Raw genomic sequence first — 24,849 nt, forward strand, 5'->3', positions numbered from 1 at the left:
GCTGCTCCTCTTGACAAGCGGCCCTACAATCCAATGGAACAGGGAGACTTGAGCAATGGGGCGGGACCAAACACCAAGGCAGTTAGGCACGTGGGCGGGCACTCTCTCGGACCGGCCAGTGAAAAAGAGGAACAATTTCACGGACAGCTGTGTCGACCAATGGAATGCGCCGAGCGTCCGTGGGGCTCCGGACAGAAAACCCCCGGGCGCAGGAGAGAAGGAAGGAGCGGGGTGGGGCGCATGCGCTGCTGCCGTCGGTGCGAGGAGGCCGTGGCCGGGCAGCGAGGAAGCGGCGGTCCTTGGGGCTCCGTGCGAGCCCTGCCCGCTCCTAACGGAGCTTTCCCTCGGGCGGAGGCGCGGGGCGACCCGCCGGGCACTGCGGAGCCCGGAGCTGTGTTTTATGGCCTAGGAGGAGGCGGAGGCGGCTTCCTTCCCCGAGCCGTTGGCATCCTGGAGCCTGCCCTGCCCGCAGCGATGGAGGAGGGCAGCTGAGGGACCCCGGCCCATCCCTTGCCCCGGGGCGGGCCCGCACTGTCAGCTTGGCCCTGCGGGGTGCCCTTCCCTGCGGCCTGCGCTGGGTACCGGAGATGGAAGAAAAGGAGCGGTGTGGCAGCATCCAACTGGCACTTTGAGACTGACGGGATCCGTATCTTTTGCTTATCTCTCTGCTTTTTGTTTGGTTTTTTTTGTTGTGTGTGTGTGTGTCTGTGGTGTTTTATGGGGTATGGGAGAAAGGAGGTGGTCGTTAAAGCCAGCCATCAGAGGCGGTTACTGAATAAACTGAAGCACGTGAGGGGGGTTGGTGAGGTGAGAGCAGCCCTTGCCTATAAAATAAAGGGGCCACACGCTGCTGCTGTGACTCTGAGGAAGGGACCTCGGCCTGCTGAGTTTCTCACCTCCTGCCTCACCATCCGCCCTGTGAGAAGATGAGTTGCGTGCCATGGAAAGGTGACAAGGCCAAATCGGAGTCCCCTGAGCCGCCCCAGCTGCCGCCGCTACATATTTACCACGAGAAGCAGCGCAGGGAGCTGTGTGCCCTCCATGCCCTCAACAATGTCTTCCAGGACAGCAACGCCTTCACCAGGGAAACCCTGCAGGAGATTTTTCAGAGGTATGGCACTCTGCACTGACTGAAGCATTTGCTTCCTTTGGTGCTTAGGGGGATTTGCAGGTCTCATTTTTGGGGATAAATAGAAGTATTCAGAATACACTGCCGCTTTGAGTTAGCATGGTTCTTTTTTGCCCTGTTCTTTTCCTCTTTTATTTTTTCTTTTTTCCATAGAGAAAATCCCCTCTTATTCTTGTTTCTCAGACTGTTCAGCGTGTCTGAGAGCTTTATTACCTGTTCTGCTATGTAGTTGCACTGCATCCACATTAATGCATCTTCTGTTTTCTGCCCCTGACTCCTGTCAGTGTGTTACCTTCATGCAGTAAAAGATCTGGGCAGTGAAGGTGGCTGGGATGACAAAGGGTTCATCTTGAGAGTTGATAGTGATAGAACAAGGGGGAATGGTTTTAAACTGAGACAGAGGAGGTTTAGGTTAGATGTTAGGAGGAAGTTTTTCAACCAGAGGGTGATGAAGCACTGGAACAGGTTGCCCAAGGAGGCTGTGGATGCCCCATCCCTGGAGGCATTCAAGGCCAGGCTGGATGTGGCTCTGGGCAGCCTGGTCTGCTGGTTGGAGACCCTGCACATAGCAGGGGATTGAAACTAGATGACCACTGTGGTCCTTTTTGACCCAGGCCATTCTATGATTCCGTAAAAACTTCTCAATTTAGTACTGTAGAACTTTGATGCTGGACATTAAAGCTTTGTCAACTTACTCAAGCAGTTAAATGAAATTCCTCAAATTTTGCAGCCTTTTTTATTTCCTTGCAGGGAGACCCTGCTTACCAAACAGGATTTGATCTCAGTAGCTAGAGCCATGTTTTCTGCAGTGTTGGCTGAGCTCTTCCTGGCAGCTTCATGTAGTTACTAAAGGCATTCTTGAGTCTTACACGGGAAATTGTAATTGATGAATGTGCCTTGCAAAATAACTCTGTTGTATGGCTGTTTATTTCATGTTGTTTAACACTTTGTGGAGTTGTCCTGAGGGTGCCTTTAAAAATTCCAGTGACTTTAATTGATGAAGCTAAGGAATGGGGTAGTAAATGGAGTCTCCCTGTAGCATTTACTCTCTATCTAATCTTCACTGAGGTTATGGTTGAGTCCTTATTTCCAGTAGCTGACAGCACATTGTGTTAGAGAGGCATAGGGAACGGCTCTCCATGGCAGCAGTTAGGCTGGAGGTGCTGCTGGATAAAGTTCCCTGCCACTGTTGCTACCACCCTAAAAATCTGAAGTTTTATTGAGTTGGGGCTCGGCTTGTCATGTGTGTGCCTTCCTTTCTTTAGTGAACAAAATGTGGTGATAAGCAGCTACAAGTATCAGATGGAAGTGCTATTTACAATGGTACTGTAAATAAAATGCCTATTCATGAAGAGGAGCTGATCAACAGCACTTTGTCCAGCATAAAGGCTCTGTGGTTTTGTTCCAGAGTAGGAATTGTCAGAGCTGTAATCACTGATGGATTTCTACTGGCCTGAAGTAAACAGAGGCAGTTCCTGTGGTGGAAGTGGTGTGATGATCTAATTAGTTGGTTTTCTCTGGGTGTGGTGAGAGAGAATTAATGTGCAGCATGGAACTTCTCAGAAAGCATCGAGGCGCTCATCTGGTGAGACCTCTTGCCCCAAGAGGAGGAATTTCTTAAATTCCAAACTGGTGTTGTCTCCTGTTGGTCTTCAGATGGAGGTATGCAGGCTGATCCAACCCCACAGCAGTAGTTGAAGCAGCATTTGGGCAACGATCTCAAAAATATGGTTTGAATTTGAGGTGGTTCCGTGGAGCCAGGAGTTGGACTCTGTCATCCTTGTGGGTTCCTTCCAATTCACAATGTTCTAAATGGATGAGCTACAAGGAATGCATAGCAATTGCCTCCTCCTTTGCCTCTCTGTGGAGTTGCTACTTGTTTGTAGCTCTTTGGCTTCACTTTAAGTGGTGTGGTCTTAGCCATGCTTTATACATCATTTTTCCACATGTTTTTCCCATGTCTAGTCATACACTGGGTTCTACTGAATATGACAAAAAGACTGATGAGTATTTTAATAAGCTACAGAAATGTTGCTAGGCATCATTTTTTTTTTTTATTTTAAGCTTAGTGTTGACATGGTAATGAAATCACAAATGAGCTTTCCCTAGCTCTGACCACATCCCTTGAAAAATAATTGAAGTGTGTTTCTTAATCCTTCATTTCCCTTTTGCTGCATCCCATTGCTCCAGGCTAGTGTAGCGTGATCGTTATCATCGTCTCCAGTATGTGCCAAAGCATGTCCCGAGCTCCCCTCTGGTTCTGTAGTCGTCCCTCTCTTCTTTCCTCTAACAGGAGAACCGTCTTTTTGCTGTTTCTCTGCCTTTTGTTTCAGGAAGTAAGATCACTTGTTCCTGTTGTTGCGTGGAGATGCCAATGAAACCACTTCACTCGAGTCTGTTTCTTGATCTCTGGTTAGAAAAGAGCTTTGTGTTGGAGTTGATGAAGGTCTGTGAGTTTGGGAAACTCAGAAGGATTGTTGCCTGTAGTTCTGTTCAGCTTCATCAGTCTTGCCCGGATTAATCTCTAGATAAATAATGTTATTGTTCCTTGCTTAGTCCACAATCCTTCAGCTGATGGTTGTGTACCATATTGAAGTGTATGTGAGCAGAAATGAGACAGGGTGGCTTTTGATGAAGGCTTTCTGGTGGGTAACAGTTCTGAGTGTCACCTCTGTTTTTTATCATTTCTGGGCCTTTGTAAGTTACAGGAGAGAACAAAGATAAGTGCATTCTTTCAGCCTGCAAATAAGCTAGTCTTTGGAAAACTGTGCCACAAGAGGGTGCTTGTGTAAACCAAAGGGCTCTTAGCTGGGAGGCTTTCCTAGCTTGCCAGCACTCATGAGAGATGCTAGGTTGAAGCAGTGTTCTTGAGGAATTAATTGTAGCCCAGTGGTCTTGCTTTATGGTGATGCTGGTAGGGCTGTGACGAGCTACAGAAGCATCTGTGATCTGTAAGACGTGCCAGAGACTTGGAGACTGGGAACTGACTTTCTGCAAACGTCCCTGCCTTGCTGAGAACTGCTCAGTGGCAGATATTAGTAGATTTTTGTGTTACCACATTGTTTGAGGCTGTTCTGCTGCAGTTTGCTGCCCTGAAGGAGAACAGAACTGATGTGGAATGTTATCTGCCTATACCTTATCTAGCCTCACTTGGTCTGAAATGTAACACTCACCTGGTCAGGGGGGTTACAGGGGTCAGAGCTGGCATGAAGGAAAGGCAGAGGAAACATGGATATCAGGTGCCACGAAACATCTGAACCTTGTGCCAGCACAGCTAGTGGAGTCCTCGCCAATCAAAAGAGCAACCCATCACAATGGAATGGAGCTAAGGCTTGGCTTTCTCCTGTTTGCCATTGCATGACCTTGCTCTTCTGGGCTCTCAGTTTCCCTCCGTGCCCATCCTCCCAGCTGCTGAAGCCCATTTGTCCTCCTCACATTAACTCACTATCTCGTTGTTTTCTCTGCTTGCAGTGTTTATCCTAAGAGGGGTGAGGGTTGCATATCTCCATCTCTTATGTCTTGTATCCATTTTCGGTATTTGTAGACAGTAAAGACTTTCTCACCTCTTTTGCATATTACATGATGGACTCTGATTCTGGATTTTTGGATTCTCCAGTCATGCAAGTGATGTCTAGGCAGGTTTTGTTTTTATTTTTTTAAGCTTAAAAGGTTATTATTATTTTTTTTTTTAACAGCAATGACAGTGCTTTAGAAACTTTAAAGCCCAAATATTTCCACAGCTTTATGTATGAACGTTCTTTTCACTTACCACTGGGGGAAAACAACCTTTAACTGCAGGCAGCCCACCCTGGGTCTCATCTGCTCTTAAAGACTGCTGTTGACTTCAACACCTGAAGCTGTGGTAGCTGTTGTTTGCCATTTGGAACCAGCATTTACTCCAATTCTGAACTAGGGGAAAATAATAAAAATGGCATCCTGAAAGACCAGTTCAATGCACGTGGAATGTTGGCAATTTTTCACTACAAAGCTAGAATCTTTGGCAGTTTTGCTCATCAAAGTAACTGTTAATGCATTATTTAGCCCTCTCAACCTCTTGGCTTAAGGGAGAAGGGGCAGATTGAAATAGTTCACTTCTAAGAAAGCAAATCTCCTGAAAACAGACTTCAAGTTACACAGCAGTTTTGGAATATGGGTTTGCCAAGCATCTGCTAGAGCACTTCTTGTTCTGTTTCCAGGCTGTCTCCCAACACCATGGTGACGCCACACAAGAAGAGCATGCTGGGGAATGGGAACTACGACGTGAACGTGATCATGGCAGCGCTTCAGACCAAAGGATATGAGGCAGTTTGGTGGGACAAGCGCAGGTATTCAGAAATTGTGTAATTCCAGAGATGGCTGCCAACTGTAAAGCTAAAAACGAAAACCAAGAACCAGATGGCATTCAAATACCAGAACGTAATCTTGTTGCTGTTTGTTTTCTGTACCCTTGTAGGGATGTTAATGTCATTGCCCTGTCTAACGTGATGGGCTTCATCATGAATCTGCCCTCCAGCCTTTGCTGGGGTCCCTTGAAGCTCCCCCTCAAGCGGCAGCACTGGATCTGTGTCCGGGAGGTGGGAGGCACTTACTATAACCTCGACTCCAAACTCAAGATGCCTGAGTGGATTGGAGGTGAAAGTGAGCTCAGGTAAGTCTTCTCCACACCCTTGTGATGTGTTTGTGGGTTTGTATTCAGGTATTTCCTACTGGAAGGGGTGAATTCGTTCAAGGCTCAAGGGAGTTGGGGCTGCAGTCAGTCCGTAACACTTCATCTCTGCTGATCTGTAGTCACTCTGCCCTTGTGTGAGCGTGGGGTCCCTCCCCCAGCGCGCCATCTTCTCGACCTGATCCCACGTGGGCTTCCCACAGGCTGCAGCTCTCCAAGCACTGATCAAACATGGCACCATACCAGAAGGCCCATCCTTCAGGAGCTGCTCTGCACGATCCCTGTGGGAGGCAGCCCCTCTCAGCTCTCCTGCCCCATAGACTGCAGGTCTGGTCCAGGACTTCTCCTGTGGGGGCTCTCCATGGGCTGTGCCTCCTTCAGGCCGCATCCACTGCTGCACTGTGGGCTCCTCCATGGCTGCATGTGGAGATCTGCTCTCTGTGCTGGGGACGGTGGAGGGGCAGGAGACAGCTTGCTCCTTCATGGGCCTCTCCTGGGCTGTGGGAGCACCTCCTTCTGAACTGAACTTGGTGCCTGAAGGGCTGTCTTATCTCTCCGTTTTTATTCCTCTCTCACAGCTGTTGTTGTGTAGCACTTTTTTTTTCCTTTCTTAAATCTGTTCTCCCAGAGCGCAACCAGCATTGTTCATGGCTCAGCTCTGGTCAGCAGTGGGACCTTCTGGGGCAGCTGAAGCTGGCTCTGATCTGATGTGGGGCAGCTGTTGGGTGGCCCTTCCCACTACAGAAAAGCTTCTCTGCATAAGCCCAATGTCATTTATATCTTATTTGTGCAAAGCTAGGAAAATACTTTAGCCAACAGAGGTTTCTGAGAGCTCAGGGGAGCCTAATTTCATCTGTTACAGAGCTGGCTCTATCACTAGCAATCACTGTCACTCTGTCACTAGTAAAGGCCAAGTCTGACACCAGTGAGTGATGGCTGCAACTAAATGTGCTGTGCTTCACTGTCTCCTTGAATGTGGGACCTTTGCCTCTTCAGTACTGTGTGTTCCCAACAAAATCTCCTCAGATTAGGAGTGCAGCCCTATTCTTGACTGTTTGCCTATTTCAATGTACGTTGCACATCTGGTTTGATTCCCCTCTGCTCTTCACTCTTAATACAGATGGTTGGTGTGATTTGCTTTGACTGTAAAACCTAACCTGTCCTTAGTTGCCGTTCTGCTGCCATTCTGTCCTGTTCTAAAGTGTACAGATGGCGTTGCTGTCTCAACTAGACTTGTTCTAACTTAAGGGAGCAATATTTCCAGCGCCTGTCATGTCATTCCAGTCTTGACAAATTGGTTATAAGCCTTTTGTGAGCTCCCAGGGTAGAACAACACAGTACTGGATCTACTGTGCTGAACTAATTGGAGTTTTTTCTTTTTGTTCCAGTCTTGGGTGTGCTGTTCTTTAGCAATAAATAAGGGCTTCCCACATGCTGAATTTGAGAAGTTGGGCAGAAAGATATGGGAGAAAGCATTGATTTGATTTTAATGGTTATTGAATTGCATCCATGTTTGGTATGAGGAAAAAGCATATGGACGAGAAAGGGGCTGCAGAGCCGTGTCAGGCAACTGAGTGGTTCTGTGCTGCTGTGACCCGTGATGATGACATCCTAATGGCAGTGTTTTGCTTTTTTTTTTTTTCCTGCTTGTTTTTCCCACAAACACGTGCTGGATTTGTTGAAGTTACTTTCACTTAAAGTGTGGTTCTTGGTCTTGAGCAACCCAAAGAAACTTTGTTTTTAATCGCTGTTTTTGCCACCTTGGAAAGCTGGGGTGTGACATCTGTGTAGATCTCTCAACTGAAGCGGTCATGTCTATCTGATTCTGCAGTAGCTTGCTGGGTAGAGATGTATTGAATCTAGAGCTTTTGTTCAGTTTTCTGACAGAAAATAACGAGGTGAGATGATGTTCCTCTCATTTCTTGTCATATTTGCATAGCTAGCTGTGTGTAGTTGTAGAAGATTGTAGAAGTTCTGCATTCAGTTGTGCTTATTCCTGTTTCTCCTTACTGTAGGAAATTTTTGAAACACCAGCTAAGAGGAAAGAACTGTGAACTCCTGCTGGTGGTGCCAGAGGAGGTGGAAGCACAGCAGAGCTGGAGAGCTGACGTGTGACCTGGACCAACTGTCCTCTCACTACAGCTCTGCCCCTTTCTGGAACTCATGATGTCCTGAAACCTGGATAATGGGTTGCCCCAACTCTTCTCTTCCGGAACTTCCTTTGTTAGGCTCTTTCCTTTCTTCCTTGGTGCAATAGGGCGGTGGCGTAGGACACTGGGGGTAGTGGGTGGGGGGTACTGAGGGCAGAGTGGAGGAAACTGGAAGCCATTCAACTGATAGAAAAGGTGAATGAGCTGCGTGCTCTTCAGCTAACTAGAAGGTGTTGCTCTCTCTAAAGCTGTGCTTCAGGGCCAGGTTTTTTTGGAAGCCTCCAACCTCTCTTTCTCTGTGTTGCCCAAGGCTGTGTATTGTGGCGCAGTGTTCCTTTAGAGCTCACTAGGGAGGAGCAGGGGCCAAGCACGTTGTCGCTCCTTCACAAGCCTCTCCCTCCAAAACAAGTTGTCTTGAAGGCAATTGTGACTTGTAAGGGTCTCTCAGGACACACTCAAAACACTAGGAATGGTAGGGTGTTCAGCACGACCCTCTGCTTGGTAGGGATGGTTTGTGCCCAGAGTTAGAGGGGAGGGGTGAGTTTAAAAAATAAAAAGAAGTCACCTTTCAGAAAATTCTTTGAGTAACTAGAGGATTCTTCCCCAGTATCTCCAAGGATTTACATGGCCAAGTGGTTGTTTGGCAACGTGTGGCTTGCTAAGGCAGTGCAAAAACAGCAGGCACAAGCTAATGGGGGAGTATCAGGTTTCTGAACTAGAGGCTGAAGTCTGCCTGGGTTTTGTGCTATGTTGGGTTTTAACATATATATATATATATATATTTTTTTTTTAAACATCTGAAGCTATTTTGGTTTTCTGCATGAACACCCAGTAGTTTAGGGGCTGCTTGGAAAGAAAAATAAAATCTGAAGGAGTTTTAAGAGGAAATAATTATCTTCCAGAAGTCTAGCTCACGATCACAAATGCCACACAGAGTGTCCCAGAAGGAGCTTTCCTACGAGTGAGCTGGTCACAAAAGGAGAAAAAAATGTATATAACAATAACTTGAGGAGGGAAGTCTTATGATAGTCAGCTTCTGCCTCTTGACAGTTATTAGCAGCCAATATGGGAGATGCAGAGGGTCCACCAGAATCATCAGGCGTTGGAGCGTGGGGCCTAGTGGTTGAATCAGCTTCTCTTTTAGTGTTGGCTGACAAACATTCCATTAATGAGTGAATTGCTTTTTTCTCCTCTTCTTTCCATGGGGGGGAAAAAAGTGATGAAACATGGAGACTCTAAGAGGGATCTTTGTTGTTTCTCTGTCACTTAGGCCAGCTGTAGCTCAGTTGCTGCTTCCAAGCAGGAGGAAGCACTGAGCTGAGGACAGGGCTCCTTGCGTTCAGCTCTTCCTGGCTGAGCTGCCATTTGCTTCTCTCTTTATGCATGTGGGGGCTCAGCTAAATGGTAACTGCTGGGAAGGGATGGAGCTCCTCAAACGATTCTGCTCTGCCAGTAGGGAAGTCTCGTTCTGGTGGCACTGGGGCTTTCAGAAGGAGGGCTGTGGGCTGTAACTACCTTTTCTCAGTTGCCTGTCTCTTGAGAGCTCAGCAAAGCGTGAGCAGATGTTTGAAGCCAAGTGAGAGACTGCTAACTCACACCTTGTTACCAAGACTGGAGGCAGTGTGACGACAGGACGAGCGTGGTGTTCACTGAGCCCCGGCCATCCCACAAGCACCATTTTGCAGTCTTCTGAGCACAGCCTCCAGAAGTCAAGGGCAAATGGCTCTTTATGTTTTAAATACCCAGCGTTTCTAGAACAAGTCCTGTTTCGTAACACATTCCAATGACCAATACCAGCTGGCGGAGTTTTTAAACACTTTACAAGCAGGATGCAAAGCCTGTGGGCATTCTGCTCATGACTTGAAGCCATTTCTTTGAGAGGAAGGGGGAGAAAAAAAAATATCTCTACAGCAACATTTTTCTATGCTGCGTGAAACCGCACTTTGGAGAAACCGTTTGCATGGAAACTGCAAGCCAATAGATCAGTACACAATATGCAAAGATGTTTTAAAATATTTTGGGGCTACTTTCCTCTCCTTGTATGTCAGCACCTCTCCTGTGGGGGGAAAATAGTGTGATCCAGCTGCTCAGGTAAAGGGAAACTGAATGATCACACCCCTGGGGCAAGCAAGGCTGCTGGACAGAGGGCGGGCAGACCAGTCCAGTCCCACTGCTTGGGAGTGGGAAAAGCCCAAGTTTGTTTTCTTGCTTGTTTGGTTTTTGTTAGAGCCTTGTCTTGGGTTTGTTTACAGAGATGTATTTTGTTTAACCAAAAATGGAAAAGAAAAAAAAAACATTTCCATATAAATGTCTTATCACTTCTGTATGTTCAACTGAATTGTTCTGTAACAAAGTATGTAAAGGAAAAATAAACTTTTTTTTTTTTTTTTTTCTCTTTGGTTATAAAACTGAATGATATTAAGAACCTTCAGCCTTGGTTCCTGGTGCTTGAGGTAGAATGGTGGACAGAAATTCTAGCACCTCTATGAGAACTCCCTTAAATTACCCCAAATGTTTGGAGTCCCCTCCCCGGGAGATCTGTGCATGAACTGGAAGGGCAGAGCCACTTAAATTTCAGTGGCACCAATGCTCCAGGAAAGAAGCATCCTCTTCAAGGAACATCTATTAAAACCACACTGCTCAGGTTGGATTTATTTAATATTCAATACAAAAAAATATGCAACCGATTTCTGAAATTCTGCTTTATGATGCAGAGGATCAGCACTGATGTGATTCTCATTAACCCCCTCTGCCACTCCCTTGGTACTCACACACGCACACACACAATGTTGCAGTGAAAGTATTTGCACACACATCTTCCCAGAGAATTTTTTTTCTACAGGGTACAGATACCCTCAACTCTCCTTCTTCCTTTGCTTCATCTGCTGGGAGAGTTGCTTCTTGTTCTGTCACCGATGCTCTCAGGCTTTGAGTTAGCCAGGAAAAGATTTGTGTTTGACTGTTGCTGTCTGAAGCCCAACTTGTGCCCCAAGGTGGTTTTTCTGGGAAGCGAGGAGTCCAGAACAGGAACTCCATGATTCCAAGTCTCTGTAACCGATTACAGTGTACTGATTGAGCAAAAGAAAAGACTCGTGACTTCTACAGGGGAAGAATGCAGACAGGAGCCATCATCAGGTCCAGACAGGGGGCTTCCCCCCTCCCCCACAGTATGAACAGGTCAATGTCCCAAAATATAACCAAAAATAAAAACAGAACCAAAAAAATAAATGCCCTGACCCAACAAATCAACAGTTCAATATATCATCATCTCAAGGTCTTCCCACATGATACAAATCCAACGTGGCTGCAGCAAATTAGATTTTTCCGGGAAGTGGAGGCAGGGCCCCTGGCATGCCCCCAGACAGCCCTGTGTTGGGTCCTAAGAGAATCTGGAAGAGAGAGAGAGATCAGAAGCTTTGAGGATGCACCTCACTATCTGCCATTAGGACTAGGAGAGCACAGCGAGGAAGTGTCCACCCCTGGGAGTAGACATTTAGCCCTTTCCCTCTCTGCAACAACCACCAGGTTCAGAGCTTCACCTTGCCAAACCCAGACCCGTGCGGTTGGATGCAGCTGTGCAGGCCAAGAGGAAGCTGCCTCGTGCTACTCCCCCAGGATGCAATCAGAGCACGCTGTGGGATGAGTGAGCCCACAGCACCAAACACATCACCTTTGCTTTTTCCAGAGCCGCAGCACCAGCTGATCACTGCGGGACTGAGCAGGCAGCCAGAGCTGCATCCAAACTGCAATGAGGGCGGGCGGTGCAGCTCCAGCCTCACCTGTCGCTGCTGCAGCTGCTGCTGTTGCTCCATCTGCAGCTTTTCGGTTTCAAATACGACGGGAAGAACTAAAATCATGAAGGAGGTGGTCCCGATCCACAGAGCTGCTCTAGAGAATCTGCGTGGAAGAAAACGCATTAGGAAGACGAATCTCAGCAGCAGTGGAGCAGCACTTGGATCCCTCCTTCGTTCCTTCTCCCCTTCCTCCAGCCCTTAGTCCGTCTGGAACCACCCGGCCTCCTCCCGGCCGCCGGAAAGCGGATCCCTCCGCAGCCCGCGGGCCTCGCCGCCCCTCACCTGTACATCTTCTGCGCTATCGCCAGCGACAGGTCGAAGGTGGCTCCGGCCGCCGAGCGCACGCTCTCGGGGAACATCTCGGTCAGTCCCCACAGCCGCTCCGCCAGCGTCTCGTCCAGCTGCGGGCGACAGCGCGGCGTCAGGCCTGCGGGCGCCCGACGGGGTCATCCCGCTCGCACGGCCCTCCCGGCCCTCCCGGCCCTCCCCGCCGCTGCGCTACCTCGTCGTCGTCGTCGTCATCCTCCAGCTCGTCCTCCAACTCCTCGGTCTTGCCCGCGCCGCCCTTGGGCAGCAGCTCCTCCGGGGACAGGGACGCAGCGGCAGCCATCACCACCACCACCAGGGACGGAGCGGGCAGCGAGCCGGCGGAAGTGGAACTGCGGACTGAGCGGCCCCGGAAGAAAGGCGGCGCGCACAGCGCCCCCTGATGGCCGGGAGGTGTCACTCCCCAAAATACCACACTGCCTCAGATTGGGGTTCCAACGAACGTTTTAATGTGAGTTTTTATGTAAACGATGCCGAACGCTCCAGAACAAGCAAGGTCAGCGCTCCGCTCGCCAAAGGCCTTGCACAAAGCCAGGCTGTGAATCCAGGCATCTGCCGTGGCACAGATCTCTGCTTATACGGGGAGGGCGGTGCTGCCAGGTTGCTGTGGAGCATGTGTGCCTGCGGCTAACAGCCATGAGCGCTAAAAAGTGGTGAAGTGCTCCGAGAACAAACATGAGCGTTGGTGAACAGTGCACAATGTGACGTGCTGGGATGCGGAGGCACCCTGACACTGTACCGATGCAATACTGCAAGTATCTTGTCCCGTAGAGCTATCTATATGTGGTACCAATACAGCCCGGACACCCGAGCCAGTCTGTGCCTGCAGGAACAGGGAAAGTCTCCCATGACCTCCTCCCCCTTCTCCCTCAGCCACCACTTCTGTCATTTCCTCCTCCTGATGTGACTCTTCAGCTCCTCCAGCTCCTTCTCCATCAGGTGGGACTCGGCCGTGGTCTCAGAGAGCTGCAAGGCACAGTGAGCAACAGTAATGTGCTCCTTTAAGCACCACCCTACCAGAAGCTTTTCCGATTACACTGTTTTGTGACACAATCTTTCCAGAGGTGTCATTAAAATTTACAGCCACATCTAGCTCCAATGTGAGAAAGCCTCTGCATTCCGGTGAGAGGGAAGCTGAGGCTTCACACTTCACACTTCACCAAGACAGCCCAGAGAACCTGGAGGGCTATACTTCCTGCTAAGTGCAGTGCCACAGTCACACTACTTTCCACATTTAAAACATGGAAAGAACATAAAGAAGGAAAACGCTGAAGGAACACCTATTTCTTCAGGCTGACATAAAGGCCAAATCATTTAGTATACTCAGAGTATACACACATTCTATTTCAGCAAAGAAACTCTACAGATTTTGAACGTGTAAAGCTGAATTTTGGTTAGTTTAGTGCTGGGGAATTCTGTCACCCATAGGCTTACATACAGAATAGATATAAGAGTGCTTGTCAGGCCACAAGGAAGATCCTAGAGCTTTAATCTTCTGTGACCTGACACAGCACAGCACTCCTGTCCAACTCAGCATTGCTAAGTGCTAAGCCAAGCTCTGCCCCTCGTCTTGCAGAGGGAGCAGATGAAGTCAGACCTTTCTCCCACGTTCACTCTGGCACCAAATTTTTTCTTGCACAGTATGGTAAAGCAGGAATGGAGTGCACTCTGCAGTGAGAACCACTTCCTTTGGTGCCCCCAGCACCTTTCACATCAGCATTTCCATCACTGAGGGCAGGCAGAAGTTCAGAACTCACCATGTCCAGCAGAATATCCACCTTCAGACGAAGGAGATTGTTTTCCTCCTCCAACTGCTGGTTGCGTTTGCGCAAGCGCTGCATTTCCCTGCGATCTCCCGTGAAGCTTCCTATTTCTGGAGGAAATAAAGAGACCACACGGAGGGCCGTCAGCCAACCGTGACCACTGGAGGCCCCCCGCGCTGCACGACACTACCTGCCACCCACTGGCCGTTCTCAAACTTGAGGCTCTGCCCCGTGAGGTTCATAGAGGGAGTGCCGTACTCCAGGCCCAGTTCGATCTCGCGGGTGGATCTGTCCAGCTGCAGAGAGAAGCAATTGTTGAGGTTGGAAAGGACCTCTTAAGATCATCTAGTCAGCCATCAACCCATCACCATTAAACCGTGTCCCTCAGTGCCACATCCAGAAGGTTGTGGAACACCTCCAGGGATGGTGACTGCACCACCTCTCTGGGCAGCCTGTGCCGCTGCAGCACCGCTCTTTCTGGGAAGAAATCTTTCCTAACATCCAACCTGAAACTCCCCTGCCACAACTTGAGGCCATCACCTCCCATCCTATCACTCGTTCCCTAGTTACTCACCACCACGCCCACAGTTTCTCCCACCCAAACACACTGGAGGTGCCACCCAAGGACTGGGAGGAACCAGCAGCCCCAACACTCACCAAGTGCAGGTTGGACAGCGAGGCGGCCTTCCGCGGCGGGGTCTTTTTAGGGCTGAAGGTGCTCCCGAAGAGAGGCATCGCTCCCTACTGCCACGTTCCTATCGCCGGGCCGCGTCCCAAGAACACAGTAGGGGCAGAGGCGCGGGCCGTTCGCCCTGCAACGAGTCCCGCCCGAAGGGCCCGCGCTGGGGGCAGGCAGCGGGCACCGCTAGCGAGAGAAGAGCAGACGAGGAGCTCCCCGCTCCCTTCCCGCCGCGGCGCCCGGCTCAGCCCCGCCGTGCGGGGGCGGCGGCAGCCCTCTCCATCGGGATTCGCCTTCGTTCCGTGGGGGCAGCACCGCGTCGCCGAGCGGCGCCTGCGCCCCGCCGGCCCCCGCCGCTCCGCGCTGCGGGTCCGCCGCGTGGCCCGACGGCGGTTTGCGGCCGGCGCGTCGCCATGGAGACATCTGGGCCCCGCCGCTCCGCCCAGCTGCTGCGCTGGGCATGGGGCCTGGCGGCGGGGTTCCGGGCCTCGCGGGGGGAGTGGGTAGGGTTAGTGCGCTGCTGGGGGTACAGCCGTCATGAGACGGGGCTTCAGCGCCTGCCCACACACTGTCCAGTTCAGAGAGCGGTAAGGTCTCCCTTGAGCTCCTCTACTCCAGACTGAACAACCCCAGTTCCCTCAGCTGCTCCCCATCAGACTCGTGCTCCAGATCCCTCACAGCTCCGCTGCCCTTTTCTGGACACGCTCCAGGGCCTCCGTGTCTTTTCTGCAGTGAAGGGCCCAGAACTGAGCACAGCACTCCGGGTGCAGACTCATAGCGCCGTGTTGTCCGTGCACTGAGCAAGGTGAGGGCCGTGGGAATACAGCATTAATATCAGAAAACCAAACTGGCTCATCCAGGGTCTTGCAGGGATTCAAAGCTCAGGGAAGCAGCAGGAAGTGGTGGGAAGAAATTCATCTGCAAAGAAAAAAAACTGAGGGGAGGTGGGGGAGGCCAGTTAGCTCTCACATTCTTACCAAAGAGGCTGCTGTTTTGAGCGCAGAGCACGGGAGATGGGGCAGAGCTCACAGCCTTACTGCTCATCCAAGGCAGAGATCACAGAATCATTAAGGTTGGACCTCTAAGATCCAACCTCCAGCTGAGGCAGCTGTTCTCCCATGTCTGGAGCTGACCATAATGGAAAACCACAAAACAAACAAACTGAAAAAGAAGTGAAAAAGAAACCAACCTCCAGCCCACCCCCTCCATGCCCACTGACCACGTCCCTCAGTGCCACATCCACACGGCTCTGGAACACCTCCAGGGATGGTGACTGCACCACCTCCCTGGGCAGCCTGTGCCACTGCAGCACCGCTCTTCGAGAGAAGAAATTCTTCCTAATAGCCAACCTAAACCTCCCCCAAACCTCTAGCACTTGTTTTCATTTCTGCCATTTAAAACTTGCTACATTTACTGGTGGGCTAGATGAGGTTGAGTTTAAAACCTAAGCTTTTTTTTCATCTTGAAAATAATTTCATTCCCAATTAATTTATTGAGCAGTCCGACAATTCCTGACACCTCAGTCTTCTGCAGTTCATTATAGCCTTTCTTCTAGAATAATAGATAGTGGTATAAATATGTCACCTGTTATAACAGGCCAGACTGGATGGCGCCCTGGGCAGCCTGGTCTAATATTAAATGGGGAGGTTGGTGGCCCTGCATGTGGCAGGGGGGTAGGAGTCTCATGATCCTTGAGGTCCCTTCCAACCTGGGACATTCTGTGATTCTGTGATATTGCTGAAGCAAACACTTCTTTTTCAGTTTGTTTGTTTTGTGGTTTTCCATTATGGTCAGCTCCAGACATGGGAGAACAGCTGCCTCAGCGCATTGCAACTGCTTTCCTCTTACTTGACCGTCACAGGTTGCACCACCAGGAGGCCCTCAAGGCAGCGTGTAGAGAGCTAGGCAGAGAAAACAGCAAGGAAGAGAAATGAGGTGCGGAACTCAATCGTCGTAGGAGCAGCCGGAAACCAATACTTGCTCTATGAATAGAGAATTCCACAGGCATCTGTTAACTGATTCTTGTAGGGATCCTAATCTCCAACCATCAGTTGTGACTTTGGAGGATATATGGTTGTAATGGATGTTATCCTTACCTTGAATCACCAAGTGATAATCAGAAAAGTGCATGCCTTTGTCTTCTGGATAACAGAGCTTTCAGAAAGAATAGTAATCAAATGGGAGTTCAGTGCTGTTTTGATTTCTGGTCCCTCATTTCCACCCTCTATATGTCACCCAAGGAATATGCCTTCACCTAATTCATATCTGCCTTCTCATGAGACTTTTTGCTTGTTCATGTGTTCTTCAATGTCTTCCACTTATCACAGTGGGTTTTTACTGCCTGCTAGAAGTTCTAAACATTGACACCAGCAAACTATCTGATTGTTCTCTCTCATATGACCTTCTTAAAAAATAAGGGAGAAGGAGAAATGTCTTAATTCATTCTGTGCCAAATATTGCACTTCTCTTTAATTCTCTGCATCAATTGAAACTTCAGTTGTTTCTAACTCAAAATAAGGTCTGTAGTCATGTAGTCATTTCTGGTCATGTAGATGGTACAATCAAAGGTTTCTCCCATTCTGATATTGGTAACAATAAAAACTACATGGACTTGTCATTTTTTCTTCCCTTAAATCCTAGGATTTCCCTTTCTTCATGAGTTGAGCCTTATATATCTGCTGTTACTGTTTCAGTACTGATGAATTCAAGACATCTCAGTGTAGTTTCTCTGCTTCTCAGTGTAGTTTCAGGATGGATGATGGGTGAAAGTGGCTTTGTTTCTGTCAGGAAACGCACCTTAAGCAAGCTGTAAGCTGGAAATTGAATCAGTTGTCCTTCAGTCTCCATCTCTGCTCTGCTTCCCCGAATTCTCTGATACACACATTTATTTACATGAGCTTTTCTTATATATAACTGTTTATATATCCCAGCAGTGTGCACTTGCAGCCTGGGAGGCCAACTATATCCTGGCCGCATTAAAAAAGGGGTTGTCAGCATGGAGAGGGAGGTGGTTGTCCCCCTCTACTCAGCTCTTGTGAGGCCCCATCTGCAGTACTGCATCCAGGCCTGAAGCCCCCACTACAGGAAGGACGTGGAGCTCCTGGAGCGGGTCCAGAGGAGGGCACCAAGATGATCAGGGGGCTGGAGCACCTCTGCTATGAGGAAAGGTTGAGGGAATTGGGCTTGTTTAGCTTTGAGAAGACTTCAGGGAGACCTCATTGTGGCCTTCCAATATTTGAAAGGAGCATATCAACAGAGATGGGCTGTTTATGAGAGTTGATAGTGATAGAACAAGGGGGAATGGTTTTAAACTGAGACAGAGGAGGTTTAGGTTAGATGTTAGGAGGAAGTTTTTCAACCAGAGGGTGATGAAGCACTGGAACAGGTTGCCCAAGGAGGCTGTGGATGCCCCATCCCTGGAGGCATTCAAGGCCAGGCTGGATGTGGCTCTGGGCAGCCTGGTCTGGTGATTGGTGACCCTGCACATAGCAGAGGGTTGAAACTAGATGATCACTGTGATCCTTTTTGACCCCGGCCATTCTATGATTCTGTGATATTCTTATGTATACTAACATGTAAAACACGTATCCTCTGCTTTAAGAAGGTTCTAAGTTTTGGATTTAAAACTGATGAACTGTGTTTTGTATTCTCTCTTCTCTTCCCTACATTCCTTCAAGATGATGAGTTGCTGGGAGAAGACTAATGAGCACTGCCCACAAGAATGCAGTGTAAAAGAATGCTCATTGATATGACATGGGCAAAACAATACTTGAATGTGACTTATGCACCAAGTGCCTGAATAATTTGAAGAATCTCATATTTAGCATTAATGGGAGGGAAGGGTGTTGCATTTAGAAGCTGGTTCCCAGCTCACAGATGTAGGTAATTCATTTCATTTTGGGCGTAAAAGCTGGTGAAACTCAGCCTACAGGTTTAAATCTTGTCAGCCCAAGAGAAAGTGAAGCTGTTGCCATAGGTCAGCAGGCAGGCTGTTTCCACAATTCGTTCATTCATTATCTGCTGAAGTAATGTGCTACTTCAGTTCCAAAGTTAAACAACTGGCAGCGATAAGTTCTTGTCAGGAATCCTGCCAAGCCTTGTGCAGGACACGGGAAAGCTTGTCATCTGAGTTGAGATAGGTGAGCCAGTGCTCAACAGCGTGCAAGGAGCAATGGTCAAGACAATAAGAAAATAAATAAAACTAGCAGTTTCCAAAACGGCTTCCTGATTTGCTATTCAGACACCTAGACAAGCATCTACATTTTCAGAAATGCTCCATAGTAAGCATTTATCTTGCTGCCAATGTGAGTGCCTGCCACTTAAGGCTTGACTGTTTAATTACGAGCCTCCGATTTCATTCTTGTTTTGAAATCTTGGGACCCGAATGGTGTGTATGATGGACAAACGCAAGAGCGTTCCTGCTGTGCCTGGACACAGAATAGCAAACCTCTTTAAAATGCCTAACAGCAATACATAGCTTTCATCAGATGTATTTTTGTTAATGCTCTAGAAGAAAGAAAGATCTTGCTATTTGTCACACAGAGAAAGGAAAAGTTCTAAGCGCAGGCAGCAAATAAAGTAAGGCTGAAAGAGAAAAGTAAATGGCTATTTGGACAAAGCATCACGGAAAGAAATGATGGGAGGAATGGTAGTATTAAATGTAGGCAGAGGCTGTACTGGGTAAGGGGCTAGAAATGCTGAACCTGGTACAGAAGCCACTGAGAACATTCAAGGTTGGTAATGATAGCCATTTATTTCTCTATAAATGCTTTGAATGTAAGCTGAATTGAATCATTGTTAAATTGAATTTCAGGACGTGTGTATTGCAAAGTATATTGAAGAAGTGGGGAAAAAATGGGTGGTGAACCTTAAGGTCTGCCCACTGTGTTCCCACTCCTATAAAGAAAGCTCTCAAGACAGCAAGTTGTTCTCCTTAAAATCTGAAATGAAGTATGTCAGGCATTTTCTTTTATATTCAGTCTTATTGCAGAGGATTCTTACTTTCAGTGCAACGCACAGAATTCAGTCAGATTGCATCTTGCTGATTTCTGCACATTTTTATAATGAAGACTTTTGCCGCCGTGTCTGCCAGCAAGTGGAAGCAACAACTTCTGTTTGTTTCTCTTAACCAAGCTACATACTTGAGTGCTTTTTTTTCGTTTTCATTTTATGTAACATGCACCGTTACAGCAATTCTGCCAGCCTCTAGGTTCCTTTTATTCTTTGGAATGCCTTTGTGCATCTCTAAATATCATCCAAGAGAACTCCATACTGCCAGCACATCAGTTTGTCTCACCACAGCCAGCATCTTGCCACTAAGGAGTGTTGGAAGAAGACCCCTTACAGGTACTGCTTTGTTACTGCAGAGTGGCAGGGGGAAATGTGCTTTACTGAGTCAGGGAATGGATATTTGGGAAGGGCTGACTGCTGGTGCCACTTTTCTTCCCAGGCCTACATGATGAAACTGGGAATATGAGCGTGTTGGGAGGCATTCATTTTGTTAAAGTAATTCATGGAGCCAAAAAATTTTCGGGGAAGCTATCTCCAAACTTGCTTTTGTTAGAGACAGCTGATTTCAGCAGTGGTTGGGTGTTTTATGCAATAATTCAATAAGTTGCTTTTTTCTTTTTTTACTAGGTAAGGACATTACCCTGCTATCATAGTTATTTTCCAAGCCTGTAATTGCTTTCTACCACCCTGCAATTTCTTTAGCAATTTCAGCCAGGAGAGGAGGCTTTTATTCTTTTCACATGACTGTGGTGTGGTGCTGCCAACACTGGTGGATGCTGTATTTTGCCCTAGAAACAGTCATGTCTCACTTGTGGATGAGTTAACCTCTTTAAAGAGAATGCATGAAAATTAAGGCATTTATCTCACCACTATGGTAGATGACTCAAATATTTTTTCTCCCTTCCTTTTTCTCTTGAAAGAACAACAACATGGACAAGTTTCTAGCAATTGCCACCTTCATCAAACAAGCAAAGTCTTCCAAGTCCAACAAACAAAATTTAAAACAATGAATCTTCCAGTTATAGAATGAGGAAAAGGTAAAATATTATTTGTTTTACTAAGACTTTGCAGGCTTGCTTTGCTACATCACATCCTCTCCATAATAAGGATGGTGCGTGTACATACATACATGGATTTGTTTGTTGGTCCTGGATAGCTGAGACTCATCAGAGCTGCTAGAAGGTACATCCATTTGTGAGTGTCACATCAGTGCAAATACTTCCTTAGGTACTGGATTCACAGTCCTGTGCTGCTAGATGGAGGGAATGCAGTCTGCTGGTATTTGTTTCAAACCTCCAGGCAGTGTCAATATATGCTGAAATCATGACTGAAATAGCACCTCATCCTAGAGAGGTGATGATATGGAGAAGGATGGAAGACGTTGTAGATGGTTGAGTGAATTTTTCATAGCTGATCTTCTTGTTGGCATCCAAGTCTACTTTGCAATACACTAGCAATTCCTAAAGGCATTTGCTCACCTACAGGGAGTACTGCAGTGGCCTTGCTTTGTACTTTCTAGTGCTGCTTCTTTGTCAGCTTATCCCCACAGATTCTCTCCCGTAGCCAGTAACGTTCCTTCCTTGTTCCCTGCTAGAACCTTCCAGAAGTACAGCTGAGAGTACTTTCTTCCATTCTCTGGATGGGGGTCTGGTAAGAGAGCTTACACAACTTATGTTGTCTTCAAACTGATAGATGCAGCTTCTAAACTCTGGTGCTTTGAATATATTTTTTAGTCTCAAAATGGTGATAGTTTGACATCTGTTGTACTTTTATGCTCCTTAACAGGTTTTCTTTAGTGTTTCCTCTTTAGGAATCCTAATAGTGTTGGTGACTGTATACTTCATTCTTACTGCAGTAGTGCCTGGAATTTCCTTCTGCCTTTTTTTCTATCAAATATACATAACTTCCTTCTGAAGCAACAGACAGGCAAATCCTCTGCCCAGGTAGTTCAGTCTCATGAACCAATTTGCAGGTGCTTTTAACTTTAGATAGAGTTCCTTCGAGGCCTCTCAATCGTTCCAAACAATGCCTGGGATGAAGGATTGTTGTTATTCTCATCAGCTTCTTATCTCCAGTTTGCTTTTGCTGCGTTGGCACTGTGCTGGTGGGAATGTGCTCAGTGGCTGTTCACTTAAAAACCCCTTATGGCTGCAGTTAAAATACCGAATGCTGTTTTTCCAGTTGAACATATGAGAGTCACTGTGTGGTCTGCTACCCATCTCCTTGTCCTAAGAGCAGAAGTCATGTGTGAAATTTGTTCTCGGAAGCTTTGACCCTTTCCTCTATGTCAGATTGTCCGGCCATTAGAGCAGAAAGCACTGCCTTAATAATCCAGTAGGAACACAACAAGAGGGACAGATAAGCAGAAAGAAAGATTGCAGAGGGAAGTATTGGGATGTATTGAACCCAGTGAGAGCTGTGCACCTGTGCTGAGTTTCAGGAGGAAAAAAAGTTGCTTATCATTTATAATCACTAACTCAGCAGAAAACACCAAGAGAGAAGAGCCTGAAAGGTTACTGTGTGATACAGACAGAGAAAATGTTTAGGTGTAGACACGTTTCCAGTATGGCAGGCAAAGAAACTGATAATCCAAGGAAGGAGGAGCAAGGAGTTAAACATCAGAATCATCGCGTTAATCATTCACTGAAGTTCAAATTGTGAGACTGAAGCAAATTTTTACCTGAACCATTTGCAAAATTGAGGCTTTATGTGTAGCAAAATCAAGGAAACACCGTATTTTAAGGCTAACTACAACCCTTTTGAGAGTTCCAACTGTTGTTCTAAAGTAAAAATAACTGCGATAAGGCAGTTGATGTCTATCCAAGCTTTAAAATTTGAAAAGAAACTGATCGTGATCTCTTCCTGCCACTGGCCTGGCAAACATACACAATACAAACATACAAATGGAGCAAGATATATTTGTTTCTGTGGTTTACATGCAAACTCACTTGCAGAAGCAGCAGCAAAGCGGAGAGTAGGAAAGTGGCCAAAAAGAAGAGCACATCCAGTTCTGCAGGGTGGTTGGTTTAAAAAAAAAAAAGCTATCACAAGCTCAGAAGCTGAGCTAGAAAACACTAACTTTTCCAAACTTGCTAAGTGCATGGAAGCACTGTGAAAGTTCTTAGCTTTTTGAGTTGATGTTCTTCAGTTTGGATTTCTTTCTTTTTTTTTTTTTTAAGAAGAAACGTCTCTCGTGCCAGTGCTGAACCTCCTCCAAATATGAATGCAAAATGTTTTGCTTGCAAAATGCCATTTATTGATGTGACCGGTGAAGTCTCCTGTAACTTGGAAATTATCTATTTTCTATTAGCTGCACATTAAATACATTCTTGTTTCTGAAGCATGGCAGTGAAAATGCTGCCCTCAGTACAAAACAGAGCAGTGCACTCAAAGACATTATTCAATCTACTTGACAACAGAAGCACTCCGCTTCTGTGAGCTGTAATATATTAGAGGAGAAAAGGAAAACATTCAATTAATTATACCTTTTTTAGCTGTAACACTGAAAACTGCTCTTCCGTGTTCTGTGGATAAAGCTGCTCTGCTTTGGGTCTAATTTAGATTAATTCTCAATGCTGATGTGTGAATAAATTAGAGAAGCATTGACTTTTTTTGGCCATAGCAGCTAAGACAATATTTGCAGTACTTCCAGCTTGTTTGTATTAGGAGACAGAATGTCTTTGCTGTAAAGAATACACACAGTCCTGTGTCCTGCAGCATGGCAGTTTCATCTATGAGCAGTTTTCTTGTTTTAACTCTTTCTGGGGTCCAGTCTGCTTAAGTCAAGTTTTCTGTCTCTCTTTGTTTTTTCTAAAGAGCTCATTCTGTTGCTTCTCTCTCCTTCCCTGTCTCACACACCAACATATACAGCTCCCACCAGGCAAATTCTCCCTCCTGTATTTGCATTCACTTCCAGAGCATTCTCTAAAGGAACAACAGATGTCCATCAAATGACAAAATTGATCCAACCTTGAACCAAAGCAATTTCTCCTGACTCTCTTCCCCACCCCACTAGCTGCCTGGTCCCATCTTGACTTTGTTTACTGTTCAGATAAGCACCAGAATGAATACAAGGAGTAGAAATGCAAAGCCATTTATATAGAGCAGAGCATGACAAATGCCCAGCTGGCTCAGAGCAGAGCTGTGTCTGAGGGCTGCAGCAGCCATGCTGGGGAGAGCGTGCCGGTCTGGCCACGCAATGTTCCACTCAGGCCCAGAGCTTGGATGGTGGTTTCCTATTTCATCCGTGAGCAGAATATTTAGGCAATTCTGCCTTTTTAGTTGAGTGAAATGAAGATAATTCGCCTATAGACTTGAACTGGGTCTGTGACTGACCTTCAGTTCAAATGCAGGCTTGTCAGTGGCATTGTTACTGACTGTGAAGGCTGATCATAATTTCATGGTAAATAAATCAGGATGAAGAAAGCAGCAGTAATTTTTTTCTGACCTTGGAGGTTAATTCAAATGACCGAAGATGTCTGCAACTACGCTTCCCCCCTAGCTACCTATGTGGGCAGTTTTATTCCATAATCAGTCTGCTTTCCCTGGTTATCTTTTCCATAAGCTTTATAAAGTTGATTGAATCAATGTAGAACAACATGCACTTTCTCCAGAACAAAGATCTGTGTGTGTGGAGTTAGATAAGAACAGTTATTTTGGAATTTGCTGAAGCTGTTTAGAAAGCTCTCCTAGTGTTATAAAGACCCGTGTCTCCCAAATTAGTTTTCATGATTCAGAGTAACATATTTCCCCAACTGCATTTTGTTAGAGCAATTCAGTGTGTGTGTGTGTTTGTGTGTGTGCAGAACTGTGTGTATGTAAAGCTGATAACCTATTGTTACTGTAATAGAAATCTTAAGTTTCATGTAGATTGAGTATTGTGCTTGTCTAACCTTATGAATATATAGGTAGTAGGCGTTCTGTATTGCATAGGCAGAGTGCATGTGCATTTAATGTATGAACACAGTGAAGAAAATGGCACTGTTGTGTTTGGTTGGTGGAAACTTCCTTGGAGCACCCAGGTCTGAACAAAAAGAAATATCTCTCCTGAGTGTGTGGGAATTGGCTCATTGCACACCAAGTAATGAATCTCCTTTGCAGACAACATCATGCATATGTAAAGCCAAGAATGTATTGTTAGTAAAATAGAAAAGGTGTAATGTTTACTGACCCAGATATAACTTAGAAAAAGGGAAAGAATAATGATGCAGTGAGAATACTTCTATAAAACTGAAGCACACGCACACGGTTCTTGGTTTCTGCTCCTTTTCTCTGTATTTCACTCTCCCTTCCACTACTTCTGTGGGTTGTAAGGTTGGTGGTTTCATTCTG

At 46.8% G+C, this 24,849-nt stretch overlaps 3 protein-coding genes across 4 annotated transcripts; 1 reads left to right on the forward strand and 2 right to left on the reverse strand.

Moving 5' to 3' along the window:
* The first annotated feature begins 246 nt into the window (after positions 1 to 246).
* On the forward strand, positions 247 to 10,331 carry JOSD1 (Josephin domain containing 1). 2 transcript variants are annotated; one of them, XM_042890152.1, is made up of 4 exons: positions 247 to 1,111; positions 5,326 to 5,454; positions 5,583 to 5,777; positions 5,999 to 7,791. In XM_042890152.1, the coding sequence occupies exons 1-4, from the start codon at positions 927 to 929 to the stop codon at positions 6,018 to 6,020; spliced, it is 531 nt and encodes a 176-aa protein (XP_042746086.1). In that variant the 5' UTR covers positions 247 to 926; the 3' UTR covers positions 6,021 to 7,791. The 2 variants fall into 2 exon arrangements, with proteins under 2 accessions (XP_042746086.1, XP_042746085.1); XM_042890151.1 differs by lacking the exon at positions 5,999 to 7,791 and adding an exon at positions 7,811 to 10,331 and having other exon boundaries at positions 250 to 1,111.
* Positions 10,332 to 10,566: 235 nt separating this feature from the next.
* TOMM22 (translocase of outer mitochondrial membrane 22) lies at positions 10,567 to 12,387 on the reverse strand. Its single transcript, XM_042890154.1, has 4 exons — positions 12,242 to 12,387; positions 12,022 to 12,140; positions 11,725 to 11,842; positions 10,567 to 11,334 (listed from the first exon to the last, which is right to left on the reverse strand). The coding sequence occupies exons 1-4, from the start codon at positions 12,347 to 12,349 to the stop codon at positions 11,260 to 11,262; spliced, it is 420 nt and encodes a 139-aa protein (XP_042746088.1). The 5' UTR covers positions 12,350 to 12,387; the 3' UTR covers positions 10,567 to 11,259.
* Positions 12,388 to 12,492: 105 nt separating this feature from the next.
* Positions 12,493 to 14,748, reverse strand: CBY1 (chibby family member 1, beta catenin antagonist). Its single transcript, XM_042890155.1, has 4 exons — positions 14,487 to 14,748; positions 14,020 to 14,125; positions 13,824 to 13,939; positions 12,493 to 13,032 (listed from the first exon to the last, which is right to left on the reverse strand). Exons 1-4 carry the CDS (start codon positions 14,562 to 14,564, stop codon positions 12,952 to 12,954), a joined length of 381 nt encoding a protein of 126 aa, XP_042746089.1. The 5' UTR covers positions 14,565 to 14,748; the 3' UTR covers positions 12,493 to 12,951.
* Positions 14,749 to 24,849: the final 10,101 nt, after the last annotated feature.

The sequence above is a fragment of the Lagopus leucura genome, unplaced genomic scaffold (assembly GCF_019238085.1).
Source record: "Lagopus leucura isolate 7727_CA_CO unplaced genomic scaffold, USGS_WTPT01 Super-Scaffold_100159, whole genome shotgun sequence".
Taxonomy (NCBI): Eukaryota; Metazoa; Chordata; class Aves; order Galliformes; family Phasianidae; genus Lagopus; species Lagopus leucura.

Excerpts from the sequence above, each read along its gene's own strand:
- CBY1 (XM_042890155.1), bottom strand. The coding sequence starts at position 14,564 with ATGCCTCTCTTCGGGAGCACCTTCAGCCCTAAAAAGACCCCGCCGCGG. Across the intron at positions 14,126-14,486 it reads CGCTGTCCAACCTGCACTTG|CTGGACAGATCCACCCGCGA; the intron begins GTGAGTGTTGGG and ends TTCTCTCTGCAG. Across the intron at positions 13,033-13,823 it reads TGGATATTCTGCTGGACATG|CTCTCTGAGACCACGGCCGA; the intron begins GTGAGTTCTGAA and ends TGTGCCTTGCAG.
- TOMM22 (XM_042890154.1), bottom strand. The coding sequence starts at position 12,349 with ATGGCTGCCGCTGCGTCCCTGTCCCCGGAGGAGCTGCTGCCCAAGGGC. Across the intron at positions 12,141-12,241 it reads ATGACGACGACGACGACGAG|CTGGACGAGACGCTGGCGGA; the intron begins GTAGCGCAGCGG and ends TGTCGCCCGCAG. Across the intron at positions 11,335-11,724 it reads AGCAGCTGCAGCAGCGACAG|ATTCTCTTAGGACCCAACAC; the intron begins GTGAGGCTGGAG and ends TCTCTCTTCCAG.
- JOSD1 (XM_042890151.1), top strand. The coding sequence starts at position 927 with ATGAGTTGCGTGCCATGGAAAGGTGACAAGGCCAAATCGGAGTCCCCT. Across the intron at positions 1,112-5,325 it reads CTGCAGGAGATTTTTCAGAG|GCTGTCTCCCAACACCATGG; the intron begins GTATGGCACTCT and ends TTCTGTTTCCAG. Across the intron at positions 5,778-7,810 it reads GGAGGTGAAAGTGAGCTCAG|GAAATTTTTGAAACACCAGC; the intron begins GTAAGTCTTCTC and ends TCCTTACTGTAG.